At 40.3% G+C, this 12,354-nt stretch overlaps 2 protein-coding genes across 2 annotated transcripts; one reads left to right on the forward strand and one right to left on the reverse strand.

Annotated features, from left to right (window-relative positions):
- The first annotated feature begins 72 nt into the window (after positions 1-72).
- On the forward strand, positions 73-2,842 carry tomm7 (translocase of outer mitochondrial membrane 7 homolog (yeast)). The gene is made up of 3 exons (XM_072370160.1): positions 73-229; positions 1,228-1,276; positions 2,519-2,842. Exons 1-3 carry the CDS (start codon positions 127-129, stop codon positions 2,532-2,534), a joined length of 168 nt encoding a protein of 55 aa, XP_072226261.1. The 5' UTR covers positions 73-126; the 3' UTR covers positions 2,535-2,842.
- An 886-nt stretch (positions 2,843-3,728) lies between these two features.
- On the reverse strand, positions 3,729-7,216 carry il6 (interleukin 6 (interferon, beta 2)). Its single transcript, XM_072370084.1, has 7 exons — positions 7,162-7,216; positions 7,048-7,067; positions 4,997-5,147; positions 4,687-4,907; positions 4,505-4,603; positions 4,257-4,400; positions 3,729-3,968 (listed from the first exon to the last, which is right to left on the reverse strand). Exons 1-7 carry the CDS (start codon positions 7,214-7,216, stop codon positions 3,729-3,731), a joined length of 930 nt encoding a protein of 309 aa, XP_072226185.1.
- Between the last annotated feature and the right edge of the window lie 5,138 nt (positions 7,217-12,354).

A 12,354-nucleotide genomic window follows, 5' to 3' on the forward strand; every position in this document is an offset into this window, starting at 1 on the left:
CAAGATGGCGACATAGAGAAGACGGAAAGCATCGGTTAACTCAGCGCACAGGGGGTTAGTTCTCCTACGTCACTTCCTTTTTCCTGTCCTTGGAATTCCAGGAGCCTCGCTCTTCAGGATAAACACATGGCTAAACTGACTAAAGAAACCAAACAGCGGCTGCAGCAGCTGTTCCAGTGCGGCCAGTTTGTGATCCGATGGGGTTTTATCCCAACCGTGCTGTACCTCGGTCAGTATCCGAACAGATGACGCAGGAGCTGAGGAGATGTGTCTTGTTAATGTTAGCTCAGCTTGTTAGCCTTTGACTACAGCTAACTGTCAGCGTTGCTGTTTACAGAGACAGTACAGAAGGTTTCGCATTAAAACCTACGTTGGATATTGTTTCATTGTGTCTCTCATAAACATAGTATGCAGGGTTTAAGGCCCAGCCTTATTTAATTAGCTGGAGTACATGTAAGGCAGCGCTATCCACGTTGATGGTGAAGGTGTGTAAGATAGTTTTTTCTATTTTTTTTGAGGACTTTGCAAGGCCTCTATAATGTAGAAAAATGCTGACTTTGAAGGACCAAAGTAGAATGCCCCTGGTGGGTTTAAGACTGTTCCTCTGAAGATATTTCTGGAGGACCAAAATACTTGACTGTGGTCAAGAAGCAGAGTTGGGGAAGTTGGGATCTTTGCATGGCTGTGGTGAGGGGTGTAGATGGGGAAGTTGATATTTTTGCATATGCGAATCCATAGCAAGTGGACTTGCCGTCCGTGAGAGAGTCTTCTGCGACTTCAGCAGAATGGAAACGCCAATGCTGAAACAGTATTTGGACTTTCATCATCTGTTACGTCATATCATTAAGAATTTTAGTGAATCTGGAAACTGCATCTGATGAATCAAAATATGAATTGTGGTCGTTGCATCCTCAGGCCTGGAGAGCACAGTGTGAAGGTTACTCCCTAAACATTCAGTCCCAATGTCAGCATCCGTGATAGTGAGATGCTATAGAAGATAACATGGGATGGTTAACGTGTACATCTCTGAAGGCAGTGAATGCTTCAGATCACCTTTTAGGATTTGATTTGATTTTTTTTTTTCCAGAAAGAAAAAAGCCAAACCACATTCACAATGTGTTAGAACAAGTTTGCCCTGTGGGCTGATCTGGCCTGCCTGTAGTACAGGCTTTCCTTTAGGATGAGAGGCAGCGTCCTGTAATTCTTCTGTATGCTTTGGATTTGCAGGTTTCAAACGAGGAGCAGATCCAGGAATGCCTGAACCGAACATCTTGAGGTAAGGATAGACTGGCGTGAGGTGTGTGCTGACATGTGGGGTCATCAAAAAGAGCAAAGCTGTTGAGACAAATTAGAGTTCTGCCAGAAACGTTACCAAGACAACAGTTGGTTCTGCCTCTGTGAAACATGGTGTCTTGTTTGGCTGTCAGTGGGAGTTGCACACTGATTTTAAACTTTATGTGAACATTACATTTTCTCTTGAATTCTGAAGAAGCCAATGAAGAGGCACTAATGCTATGCTTATATTAAAGAAATGAGATCGTCCAGCTAAGAATAGGAAAAATACTACATTTTATCGGCTCTCTGAGAGTTAACGGTTACAGGGGAGCTTCCCAATGGGTCTCCCAGTCCCCGTTGACCAGGGGGCTGTTTCTGATACACTTGAGCTTCTCTGTTACCGATCACCATATAGTTCTGGTTCCTTTCATGCTGGGAAAAGCTCCTAAGGTGTGTTAGGACCTCAAAAAAGACTTTCTTACGAGAATTTCTTACGTGTTGGCACAAAAAAAGAGACGGGACAATGAAAAATATGAAAGGCACTGGCTGTCTGACAGCACCTTGGACTATCTTTTAAGCTGGGCAAGCTGGAAACCTGTTTGATGCGCATGTTTAAGAATAATAAAAAAATCACAGCTCAGGCAACCAGAGCGTTTCAGGGTGGAGAATTGGAGCACATTTGACTGGCTATATGTCTGCTCTCCTGGTCCTCGGTGCCTAAACTGTGGCAGAGACCAGAAGCTCCGACTTAGCAGTAGAAAACAGTGGAAAAACTTTCATTGGGGTTAAATGGAATAAAACTGTTCCAATTAAAGATTATCTGTAGTGTGCGGACTCAACAGTGTGCGTCCGAACACTGAACGCTTCTTATGAGACCATAAAAGAGATGATTTATTTTTAAATGAGTTTCAATTTGATTGTATGATATAACATTACAGTAAGCAAGACCAAATGAAAACCACTGTATATGATCCAGAGCGGCAACAATTACTAAAGTCATTTTCAGCTGTAGTCGCCAAGTGTTTTGGTAACTGAAAAATTAGGGTGAGTACATTTGAATGTTTTCTATTTTTACTGTCCGTAAGGGCAAAATTCATTTGTGTTGTGGGCAAAGTGAGATATTTGTGGACATTTTATATTAAACAAACAAACTAAAAAAACTACACAGGAATAATCAGTCGGTAACTGCCTGTTTTCAGGGGACTTCAGGGATTTTGATGAGTTTTTATTTGTTTCCTTCCAGTTTGCTCTGGGGTTGAGGAGCACCTTCTCACAACCAATTCCTTCCCCTCATCAAGACCATGTGACCTTCCATCAGTGGGCCAGGAAATGAACATCATCTCTCAGATCAGAATCTCACTTTCCTCTCGAAATCATAGTTCCCAGTGTTGGAAAAATAATGAATGGGCGTCATTTTCTGCAAAACATGCGTGTACAGGATACGATTCCATGTCCCTGCAAAGATGTTTGTGTTTTTCTTTGTGAATGTGTGACGTCTGCTATGGTCCATTTCATGTTTGTCTCCTTTTTATTTGTAATTTAAATTTCTCACAATAAAACCTCAAAGAATGACACTCCTGTCTTGTTTGATTCTTGAAATCGAGAATCCTGAAGATGTTCCAGAGATTTTGCCCATATATATATATATAAATCTTCTGTGGGATTTTTAAACTAAACTTTAAAATAAAAGCCTTGACAAATGGCATCAACGTTGTCAAGGCTTTTATTTTGAAGTTTATTTAAAAAATCCCACAGAGGATTCTGCAATATTGACCATGATTCGTGTGCATTTATCAGCGCGTTTGCTGGCTTTATCAGTTCCTACAGTTTGTCATTTCAGCTTCCTCTGAGCGTACAAGTGACTGATCAGAATCTGTCCACAGTCACTCAATAGATGGGAGTCCTAAGCTGTGTGGAAAGTTGGAAGAAACTTGCTATTTATCCAAGTTAGTATTTATTTAAATGTTTTTATTTCTGCATTTGTAGAAAAATTTCCTTGAACTTAACACGTAAGAAAAAAAATTCTTTGTGACATGAAAAACATGATTTAACAATTAGTACAAAAAAAGAGCTTCTCATGAAGTAAAAATAGAACAGTGATTTCTTTGTTAAAAAACATTCTTTAGAAATGTCTCCTAACTGTTGCCAACAGAGCTGATGGTGTGAGTTGTTACAGTCCAGGAATGAAAAGGCAACAAAATCTCTTTAAAGTACTCATTTCATTTCAAGATGATTTATCTAACAATCATGGGGTTTTCTTTAATAAATAACTTATTTCATCATGTATAAATAAGATAAATAAGATTCAAGCCCTCAGGCCCACAATATGCAATACAGTAGATTGGTCTTCCCCACCAGAGCACCGTCAGACTGAGAGTCACAGAGAAGAATAACGGTATCATAAGTAACTAATTTCCCTGAGTTACACCTTGATTTGTAGAACTAGACCTCTTTTATATCTTTTCCCCCTTGGAGGAAACTAATAAGGCCCCATTTGTGTGGGCCGTGCGTCTTATGGGCATCTCCCATTTGCGAAATGATCTTTTGCCATCGATGAGGAAGAGGCGGAGGTTGTACAGGATGCTGTGCGCTGTCATCTTTCGGTGGAAAGCATCGGGATTGTTGTTCAGCTCTTTCAGCAGCTGTTCCTCCTGGCTGCTGCTGAGGGCCGTGACCCGGTCACCGTTTCTCATCTGTGGGCCACAACTGACTGATTAAGGAAGGAATCCAACGCCCAGTTTGGCATTTAACAAACAGCACGAAAAGCAAAATCAGGGCACGCATACTAAATGATTGCCTATCTGCCCAGTTTGATTTATGTGCTAAGTCATGGTTTTGAGATGCTTCACTATTTATGCGTTGATACTTGAACCTTTTACTCGCAAGAGTTTGTATGTTGTGGTTTTGTTATAAAAACGGATAATAAATGTTAGGTTGGTTCAAGCATGTTTTTTTTTTTTTTTATTATTCCCTGTACCTACCTTCTTTCTTATCTGTGGGATCAGCAGGCAAATGCTTGGGTTGACCATCTGCAAGATTGGAGAGTTGGGGTACTCCCTCTCTACATGCTTAAGGAGAACCCTGTAGACGAGCAGACCCTGGACCAGCCTCTGCAGACAGGCATCCTGGACAGAGAGGAGACGTGAGCAACCAAAACTCCATTTTATTGGACTGGTCAGTATAACAAGATAACAAATAAAAAGAAAAAGGAAAGCGATCATCTGTCTACCTTGCTGAAGTTGGAGTCTGGGCATTCAGCTGGGAAGGAGGAGTGTTTGTAGTTTTCCAGGAACAGGTAATCCACATTACCCTGAAATTCCTCTTCAAACTGAAAAGACAGGTAGGGAAGATGATGAGAAACAAACGACCCGAGAAACGGCGTTCAGTGAACTTCTAGATTAAAGCTCTCACCTTCTTCTGATGAGTGTTGGTTTGTCCTATTACTTTTTCCCAAGTCTTCAACATATCCAAACTTCCCACCAGGTAGGATGCCTCCTCTCCCTCATCCTCCTCCTCACCTGAGGTGTCACCTGCCGCTGCCGGGCCATCGGTGGGCGCGTCCTCGAGTGGAGCTCCGGACGCGCGCCGCAGCAGTGCAGCCGCCAGCAGCACCGCAGAGAGCAGCTGAAGATCTGCGTACAAGCATGAATGAATGAATGAATGAAAAGAGGAAGAGAGCGGCTACAGGAAACCCTCGCACCGCAGCCTGTAAATTACTTACTGAATTTAGAGGGCATGACGCGCTGCTGGGAAACACTGGCTGGGTTTACTCTGATGCTGAGGGCTGCAGGGGCCTGAAGGAGTTGGCTCGTCTTTACGTCGGGCTCACATTTTATATTCTTCTGGAGGGATTTCCCATCGAACCTACCTCCCTTCAAGAGGAACCCCATTGACAAAGTTTACGTCAAGCATCCGGTGCATGCAGAAACCTTAACCTTCGGGTTGAGACTGGTTTGTTTCAAAGTAACCAGGTAGAGCAGAAATGCAACATCCAACATACGAAGCTGCTTGTAATACTATTTCCATCTGGTTTATTTGTTACTTAGACCAGGCTGAGGAACGATGCCTTTTAACAAACTATAACAATAATTGGGAAAACAAATTTCAGCCACACAAAACACACACAGAGTCCACGTTGACTTGACTGAGAAAATCCCTAAGATATTTTAGGCCCAGTAATTTAAATGGAAAATCCACTTAAACCAAACATTTGCATAGCGGCATCCCGATGCTTCTGCTGGTTACAAAACATATGAATAATTAATTGCATGGTCTTCCCCTCACGCAGCGACGAAATGACTGCTTAGTTCATTTGAAATAAACGTGTTTTCCGCACAGAAAGTGTAACTCACGCTTTTGAATATTTTATCCCCTGAGGTCTGACGTCCCTGTTGCTTCCTCACACCGATGTTGTGCGTAATGTTTCTGATCCAATATCAGCCACGATGCTTGGATTGATTTTCTCAATCTAAGGGTTTGATCAGTGGGCTGTTCTGGCAGATTGTAGGAAAGTAGAAATGTAGTGTCAGCCACATTTGGATCCATTTGACTATTTAATTCCGTATTGTCTGATGGCATCATGTCAGCAGCTCTGATATTTCACCTGACCACCCCTCTGTTAGGCCCTCTGATTTTATTGCTCGATTTTTCCATTTTCAGCCATATTGTGGTCCATGTACATGCAGTGAGATAAAATTTAATATTTCTAGAGCTTATTTGTTGGAGAACTGACTTGACTTTACTTGTTGTGCACCTGACTTGATCTTGAGGCTGTTTCCATGTAATGCTACACTATACTTAGGCTTCACCACATTTAAAAGGAGAACACTGGACTTTCTACTCCACTGACATGTAAAAGCCTTGATTATGATACCCGATTAAAGACTGGGCCGGTGCTACCCTGTTATTCTGTCTCCTTTAGAAGAGCAGTGTGTAGTTGTGGACCCTCGTCATATTTCAGTGATCATTAAAACCCCCCACAGTTTCACCAGACACAAAACACCCCCTTAAATTCTCATGGGGTGTCATTAACATGAGAATGGGGTGGGGGGCATTCACAAAAATCCAAATACTGATAGAAAGTAATATAATGTACTTGAATATTTGAATCTAAAACCAGAAATCAACATACTGACTCACCAGCCTTTCATTACAGTAATAACGATCTAATATTGTCATACTTCATAGATCACTCACAAATCCACTGTGACACTTTTCTCGACTGTTTGCTGATCCATAAACCACCACTTGAATCTTACACACCACGTCCTCCAGTTGTAAATCAAAGAGGTATTTTGGATCTAATATGCCAACAAAGTACAATTTCAAATCTGCTGTATCCAAAGGTCAGAATATTATTTATTTATTTATCATTTATCATTGAGTTTTCGTGGTGATATCTGATCATCACCAATGGTGAGCGAGCTCATAACCAAGAAACCAGATTCTTCTAGATAGCTTCTATGTTGCGGTATTCTTCTTCTTCTACCACTGCTTATGATCTTAAATAATCCAATGATCTCCACTGTTTGCAATTGTATACAAAAATCAATTAAAATGGCATGCCACAAATATATTTTCCCTTTATTCTTCCAATGTAAAATTCGTCAGCACTCTTGCTTTTGTCAGATCGCCATCTGATTTTGTAATACACCAGTCCACACTTGCCTAACACATGAAAACATATGACTCTGACTCAGTTTTTTCACACTTCAAAGCACTGAAAGTGCAAGTTTGTGTTTGCGGGATTAGATACTTTTCACAAAGCGTTACCCTTAACGAATGGATCTTCCCTGCTCACCAAGACGCAGAGTTCGACAGGCTGAGATCTTTACGTATAAACTTTTAATCTGATTGAAGTAACTGCTCAAAAAAAGGTGGAATTACTGAGATGCAATTCTGTAGAAGCGATCACAAAGTTTCTGTTCCACTGCTGAATCATTGCGATTCAGAGAAAAATGTGAAACCTGACCTGTGGCCATTAGGCAGCATCTTTTCATATTGCACACTCATGTCCAAAAGAAAGAAATGTCTGAAGATATTGCTCTGCAACGTCATAGGCAAGTGGAACGTTGCTCTTACTGACTAGATAACAGCAGAAGAGCTTACTGTCAAGCTCTCTATCAAGCTGTTGCTTACGATTGGACAAAAAAAAACAAAAAAAAACCATAATGCATATCTATCACATGAGCAGATTCTCAGATTAATGACATATATTTTCAGTTTTGGCTTCTCGATGTAGCTACTGTAGCGAGGCTGTCAAGTTGATTTACTGTTTATGTGAAGCCGAAGTTAAAGTTTCCACTTCGTTGAACCCAGAATGGAATCCCACATGGCATTAGTAAAAGCTGGCTGGATGAGGACTATACAGATAAGCTGAGTCCTGCTCAAGCAGTGTGCAAGAGATCCCCTTGATGGAAAATTGGTGATAAGTCTTACTTCCTTTTACAAGTGGAAAAGGTTATCTGAAATTTCTCTTTCTGATGACTCAGAGCCAACAAGAGCAAGTTACAGGACTTGCTCGCATGTGAAGCAACGGGATTGTTTGATTGGGTAATTGTATGATCAATTTGAGGTCATCCTGTGGGCCCCAGTCATAGCAAGGTAATATAAGGCCGTGATGCCTGTTTCTTCAGCTAGAACACATACAAACCAAATACATTTTTACCAAAACACTCAGACAGTTGTTCATCTTTTTAATTTTCATTTTCATTTTAACCCCCCCCCCCCTCTATTCTATCCTTGCAACCTCTATCCTACCACCCAGTTTCTACTGTTGCTGACTAGGCTGACTAGGCAGCTTAGTCAGTCTAGTCAGAGCTGCCTACATGACCTGCAGTGACCACTTCCTGCTACTACTGGCTCTTTAGTCATAGATACATATGTCCTAGGCGATGTGATGCCTCTCATATTGGCTTTGGGACATCTTTGAGTACATAGAAAATGCAAGTGGTGTGAGAACACTTTCCAAATGTGAGCTTTACAGAAAAACAGTACATCTGACAAAACACCATTAACTCTCACATGCTTTCACAGCCCACTGGCCAAGAACGCAGGGCTACTGGCTATAGCCTAAAACTTAAAAGCCCATAAAAAAAAAACAGCTTCTCTAAAATCTTTGCACCTTCGAGGTGTGACAGAATCATATCTTGAGATTCTCAAACTCTTCCACTTGCGGTATCAACTCGCCCCCAGCCCAGAGTGTGCTTTCCACGCGTTTCAGGCCAAGAACTGTTGTATCAGACTTCGAGCTGCTTACTTTCATCTCAGCCGTTTCACTCTCTGCAAAGCGTCCCACTACAAGCTGGCAGTCGGGACTTTGTGTGGCCAACAGGAGCACATCGTCTGTGAAAGGTGAAGATGTCATTCTGAGCCCAAACCAGACATCACCCAAAGCTTATTTCTACATTTACTCTAGAAGACTTTGTAAACATAGGGCAGCTCTTAGCATTAGTCACACATAGACTTGTTAGGTCCACTCCCACTCACCCCCCAGTTTTTACACCAGTGTATTATCACCATTTCCTTTACTTTCCAGTTGTAGAGATGGCATTTGACTTCCTCTTTAGTGTTCCTTTTGACCTCTATGACCTCCTTGAGACCTCTATGAGGGTTCCTTGCATTTTTCTCTTCTTTTAACCCAGAAGAATTAGCTGTTTTAAACAAGTAATTTATCGTACAAGTTTTCTTCATTAATCATTAATACTTTGAGAAACAAAAGCAGTCTCTAATGGATATAAATGGGATATGATGCTTTCAGAGCTGGGCATCTACTCTTTGCATGGGTTGTATGTCAACCATTGTTCACTTTTAGTGAAGAATGTTCTCTCAGCAACAGGATACATCACTTACTTCTTTCATGAACACTATGAGATGTCTCTCAGTTATGCCTTCATAGTCACAAAATGTAATTCTGTCTAACTTCTCCAAGCGAAGATGTTTGACAGAAAACTTTACCCTCATGTGGACCGAGTCCAAAAATTAATAAATAACTAAAAGAATAATACTGGTTGCAGCTTGGTGTCCTGTAATGCGTATGATGTAAGAACGGGTTTGCATTTTGATCGGGGAGTATTTTGGTACTTCCAGTGGACAGTTTGAGGCTCAGAATAGCTCAGTGGTTGCAGGGCAGAGTATCCGAGGTTACTGGGAAGTGCCAATCTACGACATCCTCCTGTCTGCCAAGGAGCTCCAGAGACACTTTATGGTGCTGACAAAGTTTAGAGGGAAAAATAAAATCTTGTGTGCAGTCTTCACTGTTCTATGGGCTAAAATAGACAGACTAGTGATGTGTAAGTAGTTAACCACTCTCATTACATTTTTTTTGGTATTGATTCATCTTATACCATCAAGATCCAAAGAAAACCTGCTGTTTCCTCTAAAGGATGACATTTATTCTTTATGTAATACTTCAATCAACTTTACACTCCACTATGGCCATGCACGGTAAAACGATTTTCTTCAAATACACACGTGCATGTGCAAAGTTTGAGCTTTTGCCTTGCTTAGTGGTTTAAGAAGGGTTTACCATCCGGAACACTAAGCAGTTTTGAGTAAATGCACATCATGCTTTGCTGCATCCTTTTCTACAACATTTGTGTTCTAAGGAAACAGAACTTCCTTTTACAGTTTTTTTTTTTTTTACAGAATTTTGATTGTAACTTTTCTTTCTAATATAATTACTCATTTGCAGTGGTTTGGTTTTTTTTTTTAAATGATGGCGACTGAATCTACAAGTGACGTAAGTACAGTTTTGACTTTGATGACAAATGAATCCACTCTGCAGTCCAGTTTCTACGACGGCTGTTCAGGAGGTTTCGGTCAAGTGTGTGATTGTCACCAATCGCTGGAGTTGTATTTCAACACAGTCTCAAATCCAGTTTGTAACCGTCAGCAGACTAAAGTTGCTGACTGGTGCTATTGGACATGATCTTTTTCTATTTTTTTGTTTGCCTGAATACTAGAAAATTACATGCACAGACTTATAAAAGGCAATAATATCCCCATTAAAGAGGAGGAGGAGGATAGCTGTAATAAAAAAAAAATCATCCAGCACTCCAGTATCTTTAAGACTTTAATCTTTTTACATCTTACATTTTACTTGCTGTTATGTTTGCATTCAGTCCATTCATTCAATTTCATGATTTTCTTATAGAACCAGGCTTGTTGTCTCCCGGGAGAAGAGTGAAAGTGAACGAGGAATGAACGAAAGTGAGGGCTTTTGAAAATGTCTTGCATAACATCAGGAGCTTCTGATCATATTGGAAATACACAAGCCCAATTTTCTCAGTTGATGAAAATCCTGTAAAATCATCAACATTTTGACAGCAAAACCATAGACAACCCCCAGGGACTTCCCATATCTATGTGGTGTACTTTGATTCCCTAGTGACTACTATATTATAATTATTGTACTATTGTACTGAAAGAATTGCAGTTGAATGATTTTATCCAATAACTTTGAATGGCTGAGCTGGCTTACCACAGGGGCTCCAAGGGATCAAGGGGATTTCAGACTTTTGAAGTTATTGTCAAAATTTCTCTTAGAAAAAAGAAAAATTATACTAGCACAGAGAGACAAAATTACCCGAAATATAATATATAGAAAAAAAATCTGAAAAAAGAAAATGGGTGCAAACGTATCACAACGAGAATTAAGCCAACAAAATGCAAGAGACGATTACAATGCATTTGCAAACTGACATCTAAAGGGAGACAAACGACCTCAAAAATACAGAAAGTTTTTTTTTTAAATTGCCTGAAAAGAGATGCTAAATCGGCATGATACAATGGATGGCAAATTACACAAAAGACAGCGATAAGAATACAGAAAAATAGTGTATCACAGAGGTAAAAGAACAAACAATGGACAGATGTCTCCCTGGGTCTGCCTACATCATGACGTCCACAATCCACGTTTCGCTCCTTACGTCATCCTGCCCACGTTCCACTTCTGGTATACTGTGAAGACACACTTGAAAGATTGTACGGCAGAAAGCTAAACTCTGTGGACTTCAATGCAAAATACTGCAAGTACAACACCCATCCTGCACGTTTTTGAGAATCCTTTTTACGTACTACTTCCCTCTAACAAGTAAACAGTTAGAGTTTGAAGTTTAAAAATACACGGTTATGGTAAGAAAAATCTACATGGTCAAGCCTTTCACATTTGACTATATATGGGTGGTGATTCCCATCATGTTACGTTGATGCTGCTCTTCAAAAAAACACTGCCATCACACAGTTTAGAACTACAGGTTGGGACATTAAACACATTTTGGAGAAGGTGTGTGAGATGTTGTTTCCCAGGTAAAATCTCCGGAGAATAGCAGCATTGTGTGTATCAGTTAATCTTGTGCCAATTTTTCTTCAGGCCACTGTGGAAGTGTCCATTTCTTTCCACTTGTTTGATGTATGAATGTAGATACACTCAACATTTGGAAGAAATATCAATACAAAAAGAAATCATCAAGGAAGCCCATCAGGCCTTGTTCTTGAAATAGTCAGGTGTTTTAGGTGAATTTCGTGTGAACTGTGGGTCCTTTTTTGTACGTTGTCTTCCACAAAGTGATGACACTTCTGTCTTTTCCCCTAAATGCCTTTTTCTTTTATAGCTAATCATCTCACTAGCCTGTTGTCATTTAACCTCATTATTTAAGGCATTTTTCACCAGGTTTACAATTTTTGTGGCAACTTTTCTGATACTGATATATCAGTAAAACAGGAGGAGGCTGCCAATAATGTTTATACTACTTTGACCTGTGCAAATGAAATTAGATGTGGCTATAACGATTTATATATATTGAAAAAAGCTCATCAAGAAGCTTAAGGTCAATAGTTGAGACATCCTTCTCAATGTATTAATATTATGGTGAAACACCTCATTTCAGTAAAAGCTGGTAAAAATTTACATTCTACTGATGTAAAGGAAATGGAGTGTTAATAATGAGAAGGTAGTTTTTCAGAGGGGAAATTACTTTCTTCCCACTCTCTGAACCCACCCCTATCACCACTTTGAATTGATATGATGGTCTTGTATATCCTCCGATCCCTCTTCAGACATGCTCAGACAAATCTTAA

This window comes from Leuresthes tenuis, unplaced genomic scaffold (genome assembly GCF_036924035.1).
Source record: "Leuresthes tenuis unplaced genomic scaffold, fLeuTen1.0.hap1 SCAF_18, whole genome shotgun sequence".
In the NCBI taxonomy this organism is placed as follows: Eukaryota; Metazoa; Chordata; class Actinopteri; order Atheriniformes; family Atherinopsidae; genus Leuresthes; species Leuresthes tenuis.

Excerpts from the sequence above, each read along its gene's own strand:
- tomm7 (XM_072370160.1), top strand. The coding sequence starts at position 127 with ATGGCTAAACTGACTAAAGAAACCAAACAGCGGCTGCAGCAGCTGTTC. Across the intron at positions 230-1,227 it reads CCCAACCGTGCTGTACCTCG|GTTTCAAACGAGGAGCAGAT; the intron begins GTCAGTATCCGA and ends TTGGATTTGCAG.
- il6 (XM_072370084.1), bottom strand. The coding sequence starts at position 7,216 with ATGATTCAGCAGTGGAACAGAAACTTTGTGATCGCTTCTACAGAATTG. Across the intron at positions 5,148-7,047 it reads GGAAGATCCATTCGTTAAGG|GGAGGTAGGTTCGATGGGAA; the intron begins GTAACGCTTTGT and ends TTCCTCTTGAAG. Across the intron at positions 4,604-4,686 it reads CCAACACTCATCAGAAGAAG|TTTGAAGAGGAATTTCAGGG; the intron begins GTGAGAGCTTTA and ends CTGTCTTTTCAG.